Below are 20,080 nucleotides of genomic sequence, written 5' to 3'. Positions count from 1 at the left end.
CAGATAATCGGATGCTTAGCTGGCTGGTGCCTTGTCACCCTTGTTACCGAAGAAGCTAACGAGAGAAAGTCTTTTTTTGTGGTTGATGTTCGTTGTTGTTGCTGTGCTCGTGCTTGAAATTGAACTAGTGGACGATGATTAAAAGTAGACAATATTTCAGGAGCGGTAGCGATCAATAAAGTCGAGTTCCCTGTTTTTAAGTACACGAAGAATCGGCTAGTTTTAGCCAGAGATAACTGCGGCTATAGCGGCAAAAGTGAGATCTGTCGTATGGGTCAATGAAATGGAAGTAGCAGCGTTCACTGGACATTCTAGGATTCTTACGTACGTTTTGAAATAGTGCGTTATCACGGCATTGCGTAGCCACAAAGGCATTTACTAATATGTGATTTTTTTCTATAGCTGGACGAATTTTCCACACAATTTGCGCTTTGAGTGTGCTTGCGCGTAATAATATTACGGAAGAAACGTTTTATGGAATTCCCATAAGAAATTAAGCCTGCTATGGAGTTAGCGTGTCAAGGAAGCGAAATCACGCAGACACGCGTGTCTGCGTGTCTTTAATGGTTCGCATAAAGTGCAGCCTCTGGCCAGGGAAGCGACACGAAAGCGCTTATCGCTTAGCCTTGGCAAGGAACTTGAAACCTGCGTATGTATCGCAAGCGGTACGTGTGGAAAATCAACCTCTCGAATCGGTTCGTGCATCACCGAACGCAACAAAAGGCGGGCAACGAATAAATATGCAGGCAGCAGCTTGCGTCGGGCTCAACCTTGCGTTACGGCGCCTCAAGACGTCGCGTAACCAACTAGCGAACAAGCGAGGGAAACCCTTCCATAATATGTGAGCAGCTGCCCGTGGGTATAATGCGCGTTATTTAATGTCTGCGGCGCCAATGTAATGGTGATTCAGTAAAGTCGAGAACTGGGCTAGTTGGTGCCTGATAATATTGCAAAGAGTGCCAGCCCAACACAGCACAAGGATTAAAAATATAAATTCTGGGGCCTTATGTGCCGAAACCACGGTGTTATTATGAGGAACGCCGGAGTTCCGGATTGAATTGGACCACCTGGAGTTCTTTAGCGCACACCCAATGCGCAGTGCACGGCAGTTTTGGCATTTCGCCCCATTCGAAATGCGGCCGCCGTGGCCGGGATTCAACCTCGCGAGCTCAGGCTTAGCAGCGCAATGGCGAAGCCATTACGCCACCGTGGCGGCTGCAAGACAAGGATAGTGGGCGACACGAGCACAGCAACCGAGCTGTCCGCTATCTGCTTCCCTTTAAGATAAGGGTGTTTTACTTTCCACTTCTCCGAGCTTGTGCCGTGGCGTCTGAGTGGCTGCAGCACGAGGTTGCGCAATCGACCCTCGGAAAATGCTGCGGCATTCTCACAGGCGAGGAATGAACAAAAGTTTCAGTAGACATTGGCGATTCCTTCCGGTTCTAAACACTTGTGCTGCTGCAGCAGTATCGGCTTTCACAAACGACAGCGTAATCTTCTCAACTTCTCCTTTGCGACGTGCGCATAGTCGTCTTCTTCCGCTAGCTTGTGCACGGCTGTCAATTTTTTCATAACTCACTGCCATCGTTCTTTAAAGAGCTTTGCGTTGTTGTGTCATAGTTTCAAACATTGTTCAACTGCCGTTCTCTTTTTTTTTATTTACCTCACGCTTTGGTGTATATAGGTACACGCTTCTTTTCACAATTTCTCGCCGTGGTTGCTTAGGGGCTTTGGTGCTGGGGTGCTAAGCACGAGCTCACGGGATGGAATCTCGGCCATGGTGGCCGAATTTCCTTGAGGCGAAATGCGAAAACACATGTGTTCTTAGATTTAGGTGCACGTTAAACAACCTCAGGTGGTCCAAATTTCCGGAGTCCCCCACTACGGCGTGCCTCGTAATCTGATCGTGGTTTTGACGCGTAAAACTCAAAAATCTAATTTCAGTTTTCTTTCCAGAATTATTCTTGTTATTCATTGTTCATTTTTTATTTATATTTCCCTTGTTAAAATATGCGTGCTCCAGCGCTCTGATCTTAGGGTTCTTACTCGGCACGGCAAATAAATGATTGATTGGTTATTACTACAAGAGTGGATGCTGAACAGCAGGCTCACCAAATCACGGAGCTTATTCTTAATGGCATGCGGAGATATATCTCCCAGTGCGAACTCAAGTGCTCAAAGTATTCTCATTGGTTGTCATTTGAATTGATAAAAGCAATAAAGTACGAAGATCGAGCGCATTGCAAAAGATAAACACTCACAAGATAATGATTGGGGGCAGCAGTTTCGTACATTATAGCTGTTCACAAACGCCTCTAGAAGCGAGATCACGATTCGCATATAACGTTCCTGGAAAAGAGCGCCTCTAAACGGCCGGCTGACCATGTGAACTATATCCGGAATCGCTCCAATAAGCGCGCAGAATCTTTTGGCCTGCCTGACTCAAATGCATGGTGGAGAAGTCTCAGTGGTTTCTAACTGTTCTGCGGCTCATTTTTCTTCAATATACAATATTTCTGATATCAACGATAATACTTGTCAGCAGCAGGCTTCAGTTACAATGCCTAGTACAGTGTTGTTCGATGAGAAGCTCGTCTATGAATGCATGCGACGTTTGAAACCCTCATTGTCTTGTGGTCCAGATGGAATTCCCTCGGCCATTTTAAAAGGTTACGACAACATATTTGCGCCGGTATGTACCTATATGTTTAAGTGCACGCTGTCTAAATCATTCCACCTTTCCACGCATTTGGGAAACTGCTCGTGTTTTCCCTTTATTTAATTCTGGTTCCAAAACAGATGTCTTGTACTACAGGCCACTTTTATTCGTCAGTGCTAGATCCAAGATCTGTAAGCTTGCCATTCACAACATAGCTTCTAGTGTGAAGAGTTTGTTGACTCTAAACCAACGCGGATTTATCTCTGGTCGCCCAACAGTCACCAATGTTACGAGCTTCATGACACAGATATCTGCGCCAGTATTCCAGAGGGGGGCAAGTGAATGCCGTGTATTGCGACCTCAGCAAAGGTTTTGACGTGGTCGCCCGTCCAAAGCGCCTCGTAAAGCTGACGCCTCATGGTGTTGATGCTTCACTTGTTGTTCCCCTTCGCAGTTATCTTCAGGAGCGGTACAACCATGTTGGTGCCAATGAACAGTCATCTTTTGTGTAGAAGGCCACTAGCGGTGTCCCTCAATGGCTAGGTATTAGTACCACTGCTTTTCTTGGTATTTGTAAACGATGTTTATTACGTTACCGAAAGTCACCCTTATTTCAATATGCCGATGACATCAGTACTTTTAATGATATTCACACTATTGATGAGTGTCTAACTCTTCAGTCTGACCTGTTGTCCTTTGCAGAATGGTGCAAAAATAATGGTCACAGCATCAACGATTGTAATAAGAAAACTATGACCTTTTACTCGCAAAGCCGAACGTATTGCTTAGTTATTCTGTGGACTAGTTTCCGGTTAGTAGGAGTGCTGAGGTCAATGATCTCGATCTCCTCTTTAATGCCTCTTTAAGTTCTTCATCTCATACTGAACGCCATTGCTATGCTACGTCTGCACTCCCTAGATTCTGTTTGCCGCCTCTCGCGAATTAAAATCTCCCGCTCCCTTCCTAACGTTGTATCAGACGAGAAGAAAGGGGTTAAGCGTAGGGCCCGATTTTTTTTAATTAGTCATATCATAAGATGCCAACAAACACTGACACCAAGGACAACATAGGGGGAAATTACTTGTGCTTAATAAATGAGATAAAGAAATGATAAATTAATGGAAATGAAAGTGGATGAAAAAACAACTTGCCGCAGGTGGGGAACGATCCCACCTACCGAATTTGGCCTACCGAATTTTCAATCACTGCTTATGGAAAGAGTTGCCGTCAAACATATTGGGAATTCCGCACTCAAACAAAAAAAGTGCCACCACAAGGGAACTTAGAAAACACGTCTGTTATGTTCCTCGATCAGCCACAAGGTATGGTGCGGCCAGACGGTGTGCCTATGTGCCAGACATCTTTAACAAGTTACCGGATGAAATGTTTAACGCGGCATCGAAAAGCACCCTGAAGGAATTATTAAAGGAGCTATGGTGAAATTAACCTCCAGAATATCTTTGCATCAAAATATTTACTTCTTCAATTTCCTTTGTTTTAAGTAGACTAAGGAAATGTTATCTCGTTCTTTTCCATTTTTTGTCATCCATATTTTTTTCTTTGTTCTACATGTCTCATCAATTTATGTATTGTTTTTCGCCAAGTGTATCATATTCATAGGCACCATCCTACAAGCCAACTGAGTCTTAGACCAGGCTTTTCGTGTTGTATTGACTTTTTAGTGGCAATAATAATAATAATAATAATAATAATAATAATAATAATAATAATAATAATAATAATAATAAGAAGAAGAAGAAGAAGAAGAAGAAGAAGAAGAAGAAGAAGAAGAAGAAGAACTGTCTACAGGACTCGACAACGAGACACTTGTCTAAATTATACAATACAATGGGGAACTCAACGTCCAGGTCGTTGGATCACAGATTCGCGCAAAATTACACCTCAGAAAGTTTGGCCTGCAACCGGGAGTTTAAAAGCGTAGCCTTCAAGAACAATAGAAGGGCTTAGTCATGTCTAGACGCACGGCCAGTGGTAAAAAGAATGTCGTCGCCCCCTACAAGCCGTAGTTTGAGTAAAGTGCGGCCCGCTGCGCACGGAACAAGGGAAAGTTGAAGATCGAGGGCTGAGTGTTTGCAGCGTCGCGCGAAGCACAGCACCCACGTAAAGCACACCGTATCTGTCGCTGCAGCTGTTGCACCACCACGTAGCACGGTCATAAAGCACCGAGGTAGACTGGGCCTAGGAACACGTGTAGAAAATTACCTAGTGCTTGAGACTCGGTGATCAGTGTGCTGTCCAAGAAGATGGCGGCGGATCGGCTGACAAACATAATCAAAATGGCAGGAAACTTCTCGACTGCCGTACCTTCGTCCGGCAAGCCATTCGGTCAGCCTCTTCATCACCATTAATAGCTGCCTGCGACGGTGTGCCCGCTGGCCGATTAAGGGGACGCCGGGAGGTGGTGTGACCGAGGCAGCATTGGCAATGGCGACAGGCTATAGGGCGGTCATACTGTCGGTTTGCAGTATGGCGATCGAAGCCACTCAAGAGAACAACCTTGTAATCTATGAATTTCTCTTGTATGTATTTGACAGTCACGTCAATGGTTTCTAACTGCACCGCGACATGTACTGCAATCAGTAAAATAAAAAAAACAGTAAAGAAAGAAAAAGAAAAGCGGGCTGTGAACAAGTGCACCGAAATTACCTGCTGTCAGGCTCAACCATGAACCTCGTGCATCACGCAGTGTAACCTCGTCAATGAACGAATGAGCATAACGATAAAATAAAATAAAAAATAGAAAACGCAATAAAGTAGCCCTTAAAAAGAAACTTGGCGTGTCGTTCTTGCGTCACCAATACGGGGCGGATCACCAAAGAAAATTAGCCGCCGCCCCCCTTCAGCCATTCGTCGTAGCTTACGTCACATAGTTGATAGAAATGCTTGCCTTGATCGCGATTGTAGATGTTAAGATGTTATGACATAAAAATGAGCTCTATGAGGACAGGAATGAGCGCTCAGAAAGGAAAAAATTGTGACTACGTGCAGGTTAACCCTATTTCAAGAAACATTAGGCATTATCTATTGGTATGATTTGCTGTTGATACAATGTACTGCTTTGGTCGCTATGGCTGTCACGTCCTATAATGCAGGATTGCGTATGTCCAAAAATTAGGACATAAAAACGATTACATGCGCCTTTTATTAAATCAATTTTGCACATAATTACGGATCATTCTGTCTTCGTCCACTTGTCCGTAGGTGTGATAGTATGTCAAAACATTTTATTGAGTTAGCCAAAAGGAAAATCTATTTGATAGTTGCAGAGGAGCGATATATATAGGCACCCCTAAGCATCCCTAATGGGGAAAAACTACTTTGCTTTGAGGGGTCATGAACACAGGGGACCAGACACGTAATTTCTGTCAACAGGCGTACTTTCAAGGTGGGACAGGCGAATAATAGCTTTAGTTATTCGCAATAGTTTATCTTCTTAAGGCAAATCACGACTAACTTATCACGCATACAGAGCGTAACTTGCCAGCCAATCGTGACATTGGACGTATTATAAGCGAAGGTGGTCAGCCAATGAGAAACAGCACTTACGAACGAAAAGCTTTCTGAATTATGGCTCACATTGACAAAAAGTTCATGTGCTAAAGTTGTTCGTAAGAGCAAATTCCAGCCAATCCTATATTGCTGGAGATATCATCATTGGCCAAGGCCGCCGGCCAATGAGACATACCACTCACGAAAGAGAAGCTTTGTGAATTCGACTCTTGCTATTTTTTGGGGGTGGAATCCAGAACACTTTCTGTTCGTAAAGGCAAAACTACACGCACGCTAGCCGGTGCACCAAAGCTCACGCCCACATGCCTCAAGGCATACGCGGATGCTGCAGGACAGATCGTACGCGTCGAAGTGCAGCGCGAGCCCTGATACCCTCTCCAGACAAATAGATACCCCCATCTCACAAGAACCTTGCTTCACTGCCGAAGGTACGGGGGGAACACAGGCAATATCCTTGCGCAGCGATAGATAGATCTGGGCCTAACTGACTGATTATTGGCTCGCTGGAGAGTTTTATTTTTGCTCGCTACATGATACGGTACAGCGATGCGTGACATGTTGTGGCCTTTGCGCAAGCACGTCGTATACTGAGAAATTAGCGTGGCAGTTACCGCCGATAACTGTAATAGCCACCCTAAAACGTGATCGCCTATAGCAACATGGCAGTGCCCATAATTCGCCCATAATTCGCATTTGTTCGCACGACAGCGCCCATAATTCGCACTTGTTACTGGCTCTCCGCCAGTCAGCAAGAACCAAGTAGTAAAATCCGTCATCGCTATGTCTCTTCTCAAGCTGAGGTCAAAGCATTAGGTATGTTGTGCCGTAATTATTGAGATCGGCTGTTTGTTTTCACGCTGCTAGGACTACAGACACGGAGCTGAGCCTTAAAACTTGTTTGGTTTCTAATTAGCAGATGATGCCACAGCATAAGCACTGGTGATGCGTTGACGATGCGGAATGCTTTAAAGGCCTAATTCCTCACTGCATAATTAATTTAGTACACCCCATTTTAGCACAGTAAGTTATGACGGTAGCGAGTAAACGCCAAATATGGACACCGAGCAGATGCTGCGCCGCAGGTTAACATTTGCGAGGGAGTTCGTCCTTGCAGCTTGCTAAGGAGACTGCAAGGTAGATGCAGTGAAAGCGTACAGGTGAAGCGAAGGCCCCGTGTCGCACGCATGCGAACAAACCTTATGGTTATGACGTCAAAACATTTTTTTTGCGTCAATCCACCGACCATGGAGCATGCGCCTACAGCATGGCAAGCAGACGCTGAGCAGAGGCCGCGGCGCGGCTTAACACATCTCGAGGGCCAAGTGGGCGCGCGCTGGCGCGCGTCTTATGTGTTCGAACCGCCATTACTCCCGAGGCGCTGCAAACGCAAGGCGCGCGAGCGCGAGCTTTCACGCGCCGGCGCGCGTACATGTAGTTCGGCCTTAGGTACTCTTTGCCATTGGCCGGCCGCTTTCTTTAATACTATGTGGAGCAACACGAATGGCAGGCTTGGAATTTTATGCTAGAAGTATCTGTGAGAAAAAGCTCCAACCAATTAGCAATGCTAACATATTCGTAGCGAAGGCAGGCAGCCAATGACATGTTCTTACGAAAAGAAACCTTTGTGAGTTCACCCCTCTTTCGTAAGTGTCCGCGACCGACCATCGTCGCGGTGATCGTATCGTTTACATGCGGACCATTATCACAATTGATACCAGCCAAGGAGGATATGCTTTTATACAGGAGACGTTTTCGTAATTTGGGCCATGGGTCCTGCCACTCGTGATAAGATGGACGTGGTAACGACCTGATCACGGGGGCAATGACCGATTGCGGACGGCATGTATATTACATATAAAGATCTGTGAATTCGGGGCTGACAGTTGCTATCTTGAGCGGCAGGGCAGCGTCACGCAGCAAGAATAAACAGGGAAAGTAAATCCATAAAGACATAAACAATAACGCTGTAGCGAGGCTTGGCAGCCTTCAAGCGCGATCTCATACTGAGGTTGTTGTTTTGGCACATAGAGCCCCAGAATTATTTTTCTTTAACGCAAAAGACAACACGCTGCCGTTCCATCGCGGAAAAAGGTCGCATATGCACCGGCGAGTTTGAGTGTAGCTATTCTGACGGCACGAAGATATACCATTTTTTGAGTATGATGAGCAAGGACGGGGGCGTTGAGGAAGTTTGCGATATGCTGTACTCACGTGCTAGGGGCGTCTGTGCTGGCTGGCGACATCGCGGCGATAGTTGGTGACGATACAGAAGGAGATTCACACGCACACACACAAAATGAAACACGGCAGGTCGAAATGGTCGGTCAGAAGGTGGAATACCATCGTAGATTTGAGGTTGCCTGTCATTCAATATCACTTAGCCCTTGAAACAAAACAACCTGCCATCTTTTTGATTTCCCGTGTGGTTGTTTTATTATGTTCGCAGATATGTAAGAAGGAAAGCAATACAGTTACTAATAAAAAAGCAAGCCGCGAGCGCAAAGTTTTGTGACGAGAGAGAAAGAAGGAAAACTTAAGAAGCTGCATGGTTGTCTCGGTGTTTAGTTTCCTGGATCAAGGATAATGGCAAGAAAAAGCGTGCATATATAACCGTAGCCGCAGCTGTTATTCGATCGAGCTCACTGCACCACTGCTTTAGCCGAGTCTAAGTCCCTCGGTGTCCTTGTAGTTCTCTCGCTGAAAGAATTTCGAATCTTCGAAAATGAAAGTGCTGCTTCTTTGCGGACTCGTCCTTGCCGGAGCATTCCTCGCTGAAGCCGCCGGTGGTCAAGAACTGTGTGGTAAGCAAGTTTTCTCCTTCTTTCTGTCATTACTACTACTATAGCCATAACTACTACTATTAGTATTAATATGGTATAATCCGCGCCCAGGCACAGTGGAGTCGCATATGTATTCAGAGTTTTTTTGCCACAAATGAGAACCTTAACGTAAAGTTAAGGCGAGTATCAAACCCTAACACTTGAACGAAGAGAGCACGCATAATCGTTTACCAGTATATCGCAGTTGACGCAATATAGAACAGTAAATACTGCCTAGTGATGTCTTTAAGTAAGGTTGGCTTAACACGCCGCTCTATCTTGAAAGGCTGTAAGCGCTTGCTTCTGGTTACGCGCATTTTGGTAGTGAATAAACAAAAATCTGAGCAGTAGCTTATACGTCGTTTCATTGGCTTCTGAGACGGTTTTGCGCAGTATTATGCTATCAGCTCTTACGTAGGTGGAAGGATCTTTCCACCTATGTAGGACTAAGCATCTAAGTGGGTGTTTAGGTTGTAAACTGTAATCGTGTATAGTTCAGCTGTGCACTTTGCTGCATGACGTATCTGTAGTTCTCTACAGGTGTGAGTAGTACCTTCTCTCATGTCTCCCCCACCTTTATATATATATTTTTTAAATCTTCTTCCTCACGCCAGAACACAGCCCCGCATTATTCTCGTGTTCGGCGCGTTGTCGAATCCTTGAGCAAGCGTTTCCAAAACTGCATAATGACGCTTCGTTGAAAAACCGCAACAAAATTGCCGCGTAAGAAGGGCTTGAGGTGCAGTTTGAAAAAAGAAAGACCATTAATTCTTTCACGAAGCCTACCTAGTCATAATTTAAGCAAGAGAAAGGCGCCGCAGAAAGGTGGAGACTTCAAATGATAAACAATGGGCAAGCAAGGGAAGTCTCAGCACAGACGATGGCACCTGACGAAGACAAGTTGCATTTGCCGAAAGATTGGCTTCACGCTCAGGCTTCTCTTCTTCACCCACTGTTTATGACCTAATTCAAAGTGTGCTTAAGTTGCATTGCAACATAAACAGACGCAGAATGATTAATGGTACTTCTTACAGCGTCTATAGGTTCAGTTGGTGAACTGGTGCTTCGTTTCTTGACTGCATGAAAATGCTATCCGATACCGACAGTGTCGGCCCCTTTTGTTAAATGATTTGTGTGGATACCTTTGGTGCGCGAAGGTACCGGCAATGCAAACAGTAGATGGACACAGCTACAGAAAGTAAAAGAAGCAGCCACATTGAAATGGCTGAAGTTTGCTGGGTAGAGCAACCTTTCCTTCCGCGAAGTTTCCTATATAATCAGGCAACATAGCGCATATAATACCTCCGGTTAATACGGACACTTTGCTTCGCAGACAAAGCTGTCCATAGAGCTACTCGTTCATAATAACGGGATTTAGAGAAAAGCGAATAAAATTCGTTGAAATATACATGTTTGCTATTTTGGATGCGCTACTAAATCAATTAATGGCAGACGTAGTACATTCTGTCCATATGAACGAATGCAAGCGCGCATCGGCTGCTTTTCTTGGCACTGCAAACTACAAAAGCTAAACAAAAAGAAAACGCTTTTACTTGTTTGAGGTTGTTTTGCACTCGACGTATGAGGTGCCCAAAGTTAGCACTTTCGTTCATATACAGAGGATGTCCGTTTTAACGACAGCATTAAAGCGAAGCTATTTACATCTAGCCTCCGCGTGCATCCCCAGCATGTGTTCTCAAAGGGGGGTGGCGGGTGGGGGGGGAACACTGGGTGGCTTACGTCCGTATCGGGGACACGGCGCGTGGACAGAAATGGAGATCGGAAGGGGAGCGGGCGACAGAGTGTGGTTACGGCACTGCAGCAATGGAGCCGGGTAGGGGAAGAGGGGAAAGAGTGCGGCGATGGCGACTGTGCACGTGGTCTGCGCTTCTATGCTTACAGCGTCACGTGCATCGGTGGTGCTGGCGCGGCTGCAGCAGTGCTCGCGGCAGATGCATGGGATGCATGGGCGGCGCTTGTTTCGAGGTAGTGTGGTGCCGTATGAAAAAATTGCGTGATTTCATAATGTACGCAGCGCATGTATGCAGCCCATGTATGAAGCGCAAACAGCTTCGCTGGTAATCCGTCCCCATATGAATGTTGCGGCTCCACGGATTTTATACAAGGGCATCTATATTCTCATTTTGGTGTTAACAGCGCAAACGTAGAAGGGACACGAGACGAGAAGACGACACCACAAGCGCTGACTTTCACAAGCGCTGTTAATACCAGGACAGAAAACCAACAAGCCCAAGCTGATATTCTAGCGAAATATACATTATTATAGTGTCAGCTGCTTTGACGGCCTTTGAATATTTAAAAGGCATAAAGACACTGGAAAATATTTTATCCCTGCAAAATATGTACATAATTTAAACAGCAAATAAACACGTATTGCCCCTCCAAATCTAACCAGGGTCACACTAACAAGGGACGAATTTAGTTGTGGATATTTTTATGCCAAATAAAACTCAGCTGCACTTTCGCTAACCGCAAGTTCAAATTATATAAGCTTCGAGAAACCCTTCAAGGGGGGTTTGTAGCAATTTCAAAGCCGTATACAATTCATTTTTATCTAATATTGTGGGTGAACAGTTATTGTACAGCCCTGCAATTTCTTTCAAATATCACGTGAGTCAGTCAGCGCCGTATAATGCACCGAAGGAAAGAAGGAACGAAGCTGCAATAGACAGAAAGACAGGGAGGTTAGCCAGTTCTCATACTGGCTGCCTGCCCTGTGCTGGGGAAACGGGGGTAAGGGGAATAAAGGATAACAGAAAAGAGATATTACATAAAGGAAAGAAATTAAGAGCAAAAAAATACAGGCAAAAAGGAAAAGAGAATACGGCACTGCTTAAAGTCGGTCTCTAAGACCAGTTCTCCGCAAGAAGCGTAAGAAAGCTTTGAAAGCCTTCTGTGCTAAGGGCGGTCTCGGCCAGTGTCGCAGGACCTTTTCCTCCGACAAAGAGCGTTTGTCAAGACTATCTAGCCCTTTTGAAAGTTCTTTCCTGGGCGTACTGAAGCGGGGCCTCTGTGCCGCTACTTTAAAGGGGTGTGTTCCAATTTTGTTCCGCATTGAAGAAGGCCTTTTGGCAGAGAGCCGGGCTAGTTGCAATTTTGACATTTGATGGACCATCAGCACTTCACCGGAAATAGGAAATACACTGTACTGAGACAACACCTCTCTGTCCTCGTTTACTTGCTGATCTCAATACGTCCTATATCCCCATGAAGCGCCGGAGATTCATCAAATGAAGACGGCCTAATCTGACAGCAAAGAATAGAGTTTCGAGCCTAAGTAGTTGAATGCATTTGGAACGCGCTTCTGCGACTTCACGCTACTTAACTACGACAAAGAAAGCTAAAAAAAATATACCAGCTACATTTTAACGCTTTGCGCGCACGAATCCATGAAACACACATGAATGAAAGCCTGACAGCTTTCATGGCGCGAGCAAACTTTCCGCCGAACTTCCAGACAGGCTGCTCAGCCGCCATCTTGTTCGTACAGCAAAGTAGCGTGCATGTTTCTTGACTTCGATGCTGCTGTCGTGAGGCTGTCTTCCTTGGTGGCTTTGTGAATGCGGGAGTGCGACTGCCACCAACAGGCGGCAGCTCACACTCACAGATGAACATTGCGTAGACAAGCAGGTAGGCGAAGCGATTGCGGACGGCTATTGCTTGTCAAGGGGGAAAGGAAATGTGAAGGTACGGCGCTGCCGTATACGCTAAGGGAACACCAGGGAATCATTCACTGTAAGGACTTCTCGGTAAGGACGCTTTCATAATTCACTTCAGGCAGCTTAACTGCAATCAAAGGTGCCTTGCTGAGGGAAGGAACGTTTCAGAATGTGTGCCTTAACCGCTTGAATGCAGCAGCGGAGAAGTCAATTCCCATGCCGGCACATGTTGTGTACACTGTTTCCTTTTTTTTTTTTTGCAGGCATGAGCCATGATGGAATCAAGGATGTCATGAAGTGCATGGCTGAACATGCGCCACCTCAGGTACCATCTCTCTCACTCAATTAACCCATTAGGGACCGGTTTCTTTTTTTTTCTTGCTATCTTGAAATAAATCTAATATATTAACTTAACTTTATACTAATAATTCACATGCAAAAAATTAATACTCTTGCCTAATTAGTTTTTGAAATATAGCCCGTGACCATATGGTCACGCTGGGCCCTTACGCTGCCGCAAAATGCGCGCAGTGAAAAATATTTATTTCAAGCCATGAAACGCCACAAAAAACATACACAGCGAATAGTCGAGCACTTATTTAGTGTGATATGGTTTAAATCATGGAATACATATGCCGACGTCATACTTTGTGCGTTTTGGGTGCACCGCGTTGTTGCAATTATCTCATGCACACCTCCACCTCTTGCCATTAGGTATTGGCGCAACAAAGTGGGCCACTTGGTCATACCCTGTACCAGTCAGGACATCACCAGTCTTTGGGATTCTGCATTGACCAGGCCCTCTAGGCTTATTGCCCCATCGCGCATCAGGTAGCTTTGTGCAATTTGCCTGCGGAACTCCACGTGCGTGACGGTGAGCCCTGTGCTACGAATTAACGTCCAAGTGTTGCTGATAGATACATCACAAAGTCAAGTGAAAATCGGCCACCACCACTTTTTGCCACGGATTGCAAACCTGTAGGCACCTACATTTGCATCCATCTGGTCCGTACCTCCCATAAATCTTGTACTGAGCAACAGTGTTTGGAAGGGCCTCCTTGATTCGATTCTTTTGAATACGAGAGTACCTGTCTGCATATGACATTGACTCTACGCCTTGAATGGTGCCTACGATCGTTACTACAGAATTGTCCATCTAGCGGTCAACAATTATCCCATTGTCGCTCAGAACGGGCTCTTCGTGCTTGTGAGGTTGGCGCTTGACGAGTTCTGGTCCAGCGATAGGGCATTCTTTGGGAACACGGTTCTGCTTCGCTGTGCCCGTGCCTTCATAGTCCTGTGCCTTGAGATGCCTGAGTAGCTGCATGCTTGTGAATAAATTATCAAAATAGAAAAAAAAAGGAAGGTTGTGCGTCTCTGCTGCGAGCTCACCCCGCATTTGAAGAAGTGGCGCCGCTGCTTTTCCGAAGTTCTTTTCATATTTTTAGATGTTCCGAGATCCCCTGCTTGCCTTGAGAGCCTTTGAGGTTTACAAGGTATCCGTTCTTGGCATGTAGCCGCCATACTATATGCCCGAAGCGGATAGGCTTTCCGCGTATGAACTGTTTCCAGTCATGACGACCATAATATTCAATCATACTTTCGTCATAGCTCAGGTGACGCACAGGTTGAAAGTGCTCCAGAAATCTTGTTTTCAATAGTGCCATCAATGGGCGCAACTTTGCCAAATTGTCACTTAGCGTTAGGTTTGCATTTCGCTCCGTGCAGGAATCACATTATCTGTATGAAGCGATTTCTTCGCATAGCATTTTAGGTCATCGTGTTGCACATATCCGTGCCGCTGTCCCGATAGCACTTTTTCTCTGGCAAGCGGTTATAGCCGAAAAAAAACAAGTACTCCAAGAAAACTTATCTTAATTCTTCTTTGGTAACATTTGGATCAGGCATATTCAATATAACGTTTCTTGTTTGTTCGACTAACAGCTCCACGACGGCTTCGTCAAAAAAGAGTTCGAACAACTCAACAGCTGAAAAGTCCCTTTAAGCAGCAAAGTTTGGGTCGGGAAATATGCCAAGGCTTTTCTGGAGACCACCCTTCGTCCACTTAGAAGCAGTGGATAATTTCGCAGGAATGGCCGCATGAACTGCAGCAGAAGACACCTCTGATGTTCCGTCACTTTGCCCGCCGGGGTCGTTGTGGTCAGACTCGCATCCACCAATGCTGCGTCCGTCAGAGAAAACAGCTTCAGCGCCGGCTCATAGCTGCCGCCCGCTTAGATTCTCAATGAGCCTGTCTGAGTCTTCATCGGCCGTGTGTTCATCCAAATAGGTGCTAGCCTATATCGAGCTGCCAGATCTGGCAGCTCGATATAAATCACTGACACATCGTCATCTTCCTCTTCGAGTATCTTCGCTATTTCTTCCAACGTCTACCTATTCAGACAATAAAATAACAAATAACCACTGTGGGAACGCGCCAGCAGCCGTGCAAGAGATGAGAATGCAGTTTGAAAAAAACCCAAAAATTTCGGTATCCTAAAGGCCTAGCGTGACCATATGGCAACGCACAAGATAACGTACTCGTTCATGGATAAATCAAACATAATTCTTTCCCAAATGCTCATCGGAGGTCACATATTCAAAGAGCAATATGGAGGTAACGATATCCAACAATTGCTTAAGCAAATAGTGAAGAAAAAAAACACTTAACCTTTGGAGCGATGCATCGCGACGCTACTCGCATAGCAACACTTATTCACGCCTCTGCGAGGGGCTCCCACAAAACGACTGACGGCTGCTGACACTTGGTATCCATAAAGGGAACTCTAATCTGTCAATCGGCATGTCAAAGGCGATTTTGGTGCCGTTTTCTTAACCTTAATTAATTGAAATCCACTGTGCAGACTAACGTGACCATATGGTCACGCTGGTCCTTAATGGGTTAAAGAGCCACCAATCAATTATAACAAAATATAAATGTCACGTAAATGCAAGCAATTTACCTAGCATTCCTTTCGTAATTCTTTCTACCACATAATCGTTTACTTTCCACGCAGATGAAAGAAAAGGCTTTCGAGATCATTGGCGAGAAGGGAGACCACATGGCCGAGACGATCAAGAAGGAATGCGAGTCGGGTGTAGACTTCGTAAGTACCGATTATTGAAACTGTGGGGCATAAAGGATTACTATAAATTACTATAAACTATAACCTGATTTCCTTCTGGCAGAAAGACATGGGCGTTCTGAAATTTTAAGGGGCTGACAGTTAGATTATAGCACTGAAATAAATACCAGTGCTGATTAGAAACTTATAGATAGGCCAGAAAAATATAGGCCAGAAAAATACCAGCGGTCCTCTTAAGGCTATACTTCCACGAGAAAACAAAAACAAAAAAAGAACAGTGCCGCAATACACGTTGTATACGCAGTGATTATTTTTAAGTTTCCCGGAATTTTAAAGAAAATCGCCTGTTGCAGGTAACACGATTTTAGACATTGGGCTAGATTATTTTGAGAAGCGGGCATGACTTGCCCGAGAAATCGAAACATATATTCAACTAGTTAAAAACATTTACTAATTAACTTCTTAATTAAGTACTTTAGGGTACACATTACCATTTGTGAATTTTAACCGGTGAATTGGCAAGGCGTACCCACTTGGAATGAATTTCCAGAATGACACCAGCCTGGAGATATGCGCCATTAAACTCGCCGTAAAAACGCATCGTTGTTCCACTAACGTTTCTAACAAAACTCTCTTTTATGCATTGAACACACACTTAACTGGAACGCCCATGTATTCTGTCTCACACTTTGCAGTAAATATCATAAGAAGCCAACAAACACTGACACAGGACAACATAGGGGAATTTCCCCTATGTTGTCCTTGGTGTCAGTGTTTGTTGGCTTCTTATGATATGACTAATAAAAATCAGGCCCCTCGGTTAACCCCCTTCCTTCACTTTACAGTAAAATAATAGCTCGACATTGGTGTCATCCTGGAGATTCATTTCAAGCGGATACGTCTGGCGAACTCACCGGTTACAATTCGTAAATTTCAATATGTACCATAATGTAGTCAATCACGAAGAAAGTTAGTGATTTTTGTTAATTAGTTGAACAAGTACTTTAATATCTGGTACTAGTAATGCCCGCCTCTTTGAATAATCCAGCTCGAGGACAAGAGTTACGCTATCTACCTCATGGCGATTTTTTAAAATTTCGTAGAATTAAAGAATGATAACCCCTATATAGAGCTGAAGCTAGAGTTAGTATAACAATTCAGATTGATGCAAGGTAATTCCTCATATGATTTCTCAGCTTGGAGCCATTACATACATCAGAAAAGGGATCGGTCACTCAGTGCGACTCAATATAAGGAAAACTTGGAAATGAAGTGGAGCGGCACAAAATACGGGTTGCGTGCACCCTTGAAACTGGCGTTGCTTGCTACCTTTATATTTGCGTTACACGGAAGCTTCTAGCTACCGTCCAGCCCAACGGCAATTGAGAGTTTCGGCAGATGTTCTATTGGCAGTCGCAAGGCGTATTTCTAGCTAAGTACCGCTCGCTCTTCGATCATGTGATTACACTTCGAGCGCGTGTTGAGAAAAAAAAAATTATCTTGTTATTTGCTTGCTTCTGCGAACAAATGACGTTCGCGTAGCGTTTTATACATCGAATCTACCTTTTATATACGTGGCTTTATAAGAATGAACTTTCAGCGCCCACCTCACACGATTAATGGAGGCGGCCATATTGACAGGACTTTCCCCGCAGTTGAAGTCAACTGCCGTTCTGATGTCGATGGGAGTTGAAGTTGCCGGAGTCACATGCACATTCTCAAGGAGCCTTCAAACAGAAGACAATAGAAATCTGCGAGGTCAAATGGCTCTCTACTGCGAGCTTGCGCAAAAGCGCCAATCATGATTGCAAAATTTGATCTCGATCGAAAGTGACCCTGTGACTCCAGTATAGCATCTCTCAACTGCGATTGTTCTCGGCACCCAGTTGGTTCGACGGCCACTGAAAGAGTCCGTGCAACCGGGGTATTATTCTTGCCAAGATAGTGAAATATTAAACGCTAAATAAATTGTCAGGAAATTGTCAAACTACTTATTGAAGAGCAGTGTGTATTATGGTAGGCCAGAATGCGTATTTATACGAGAATTGGATAAATAATTTGTAGAACATATAATAGAAGATTTTCATTTCTTTAGATCCGTTATCTTATTTAATTTGGGGAAGTTACGAACGGTATTTTTTTTCCTCAATTACCAATTTAGGCGTAACATTGAGAAATCGACCTCGTACATTAGGCGATGAGGATTGATATATTGCCTCCGTCATAGAACTCTCTTTGCTCGTTACGTTTTGGAACCAAAAAGAATTTAAAGCCACTTTTCGCACAGTGGAAAGACGGTGTGATATCAGCAGGTAAAAATCAAATTCTGGGGTTTTACGTGCCATAAGCATGATCTTATTATGAGGGACGTCGTAGTGGGGTGATCCGTACTAATTCTGATCCCATGAGGTTCTTTCACGACGCACCCAATGCACGGTTCACGAGCGTTTTGCATTCCGTCCCCATCGGTATGCGACAGGCGTGGTCGGTTTCCCACCTGCAAACTCAAGCTCTGCGGCGGAACACCATTGTCCCTGGCCTACGCGAAGGGTGGTGTGATGTTATTAGTTGTTGGCAAGAGTTCTTTTCAGCTTGCGCCTTTTGCTTATTTTTTTGTTTGTGCAGATCTCTTTGGCACAGCTTACTTGGACGACTTGAGTCGCGTTTCATCCGAGTTTTAACAGAGCTAGACAAGATTAAATTTCTTGGGAGGGCATTCTCATTGTGTACGGAATACACGAATCACGAATATAGAGTTGTGGAGCAGAAACTACATGCGATCAGTGTTTCATTACGGCGCCTATCAATAATGTTGACGATGTAATCATATCCGTTAAGCCAGGTGACAACCACCAGTTCTAAACTATCGTTTAACGAAAATTTTTTAAAATTTTGTTTTCTTTGTGCTGAGACTGCACAGCACGGTCAAGGAAACCATTACATGTATAACCTGTGCTCCCTTTTTTTTTTCATGCAGGGCGAGATGGTTTCGGCTGTTTTCTCGGTGAGTAACCTTTCCCTATGTAGGCAGGAGTGCATTCCCCAGTGATCTTTCTATGGGCCACATAGAACTGAAGCGCATATCTTAACACTTGCTTTTCGTGAGCCTTTCCGAAGTTTGAAGCACGCAATGCATGAACTCTTTCAATGTTGCGCCTTGCAGCACCGAGCTCAGAAAGGAGAGAGAGGCCGAGAGAAAAAAATTAAGCGAGGCCCCGAAACCGAAATGTCACCACACATCGCGTTACAAATCAGCATTAATTATTTGTTTCTAACGGCATGGTCGGCCCAGTCCTGAAACAGCGATTCGCGTGATTTCCTGAACGTCAACATCAGTGTCGCAGGAAGTCGACAAAAGAATTATTTTCATACTGCTGTGTCCCCCGCGTTAGTAAATAACCAATTGCAATTGAAAGTCACGGAGAATTGTATACAGGAAGCAAAGAATCGACAACTGGGTGAATTTGTAAGCGATTGAACAAAAAAAAAAAATGAGCGCGGACGGAGCAGGGACACAAAGAAAAGACAACGACATGAGCGCTTACTCGCAGCTAGGTTTTTATTGAGGACAGTAGAAAATATATGAAATCGTAACGGGTAAAGAAAAAAAAAAGATTCCATGGTAGATACAAAGTGATTGTAAATTATTCAGGGAACGCAAGTGTTCATTTACAAGCACTCACTCTGAGAACGAATAAGCAAACACAGTCAACTCCCTGACTCCCTCTAATGAATAACAACACAGCTAAACCATTTGTGTCATATGCTTGGAAGTCACACTCCGCACATCACCGGAGGGGAACACAATAGCAAAAGTTTTATTCAAACTCATGAATAGGATTTATAATAATACCGCGTGATAATTAATAAGTAAAGCTTGTTTAGCAAGAGTACTGCTATAAATGTGTTCATGTTTTCTCACTCTTGTGCTCTTCCTCTTTTTCTCTAGGAGAGAGTTGCGGAAGGTATTAAGGCGGCTTACCGCCAGTGCGTGCCAACCGCCACGTTGTGAACAGCAGGATCCAGAAGGATGCAAGACTGCTCTTGTAGGCTCGTGCAATTCAAGCCCAAATAAATGCGGAAGTGGAACGTATTCACGAGTCCTTGCCTACCTTATTGACTCACGAAAGCAACGCAGTGTTCTTTACGTTGCCATTCAAATAACCTCAGGGACTAGAAAACACTCGTCGCATCGCATTCGAGTAGCTACACAGGGCGTCCCACATAACTTGAGCCAAGAATTAAAAAATGAAACGTGCGTCGGAAGTGGACTGAACCGTTCGCATTATATTCGCAATAGCCTAC

General features: G+C 44.7%; 1 protein-coding gene and 1 long non-coding RNA gene across 2 annotated transcripts in view; one reads left to right on the top strand and one right to left on the bottom strand.

The window, feature by feature from the left end:
* The window catches only part of LOC139054894 (uncharacterized), a 119,716-nt gene that overhangs the window by 66,898 nt on the left and 32,738 nt on the right, over positions 1 to 20,080 (bottom strand). The gene's annotated exons all lie outside the window — the stretch shown is intronic.
* LOC135906720 (uncharacterized) lies at positions 8,850 to 19,852 on the top strand. Its single transcript, XM_065438310.2, has 5 exons — positions 8,850 to 8,991; positions 12,953 to 13,014; positions 15,707 to 15,796; positions 18,753 to 18,779; positions 19,725 to 19,852. The coding sequence occupies exons 1-5, from the start codon at positions 8,913 to 8,915 to the stop codon at positions 19,785 to 19,787; spliced, it is 321 nt and encodes a 106-aa protein (XP_065294382.2). The 5' UTR covers positions 8,850 to 8,912; the 3' UTR covers positions 19,788 to 19,852.

This window comes from Dermacentor albipictus, chromosome 1, assembly GCF_038994185.2.
Source record: "Dermacentor albipictus isolate Rhodes 1998 colony chromosome 1, USDA_Dalb.pri_finalv2, whole genome shotgun sequence".
In the NCBI taxonomy this organism is placed as follows: Eukaryota; Metazoa; Arthropoda; class Arachnida; order Ixodida; family Ixodidae; genus Dermacentor; species Dermacentor albipictus.
This window is presented reverse-complemented; position numbering and strand designations above follow the sequence as displayed.

What these genes read in the sequence shown, in the direction of transcription:
- LOC135906720 (XM_065438310.2), top strand. Translation starts at nt 8,913, where the DNA reads ATGAAAGTGCTGCTTCTTTGCGGACTCGTCCTTGCCGGAGCATTCCTC. An exon ending in CTGAACATGCGCCACCTCAG is followed by an intron (nt 13,015 to 15,706) that starts GTACCATCTCTC and finishes CTTTCCACGCAG; the next exon opens with ATGAAAGAAAAGGCTTTCGA. An exon ending in TGGTTTCGGCTGTTTTCTCG is followed by an intron (nt 18,780 to 19,724) that starts GTGAGTAACCTT and finishes CTTTTTCTCTAG; the next exon opens with GAGAGAGTTGCGGAAGGTAT.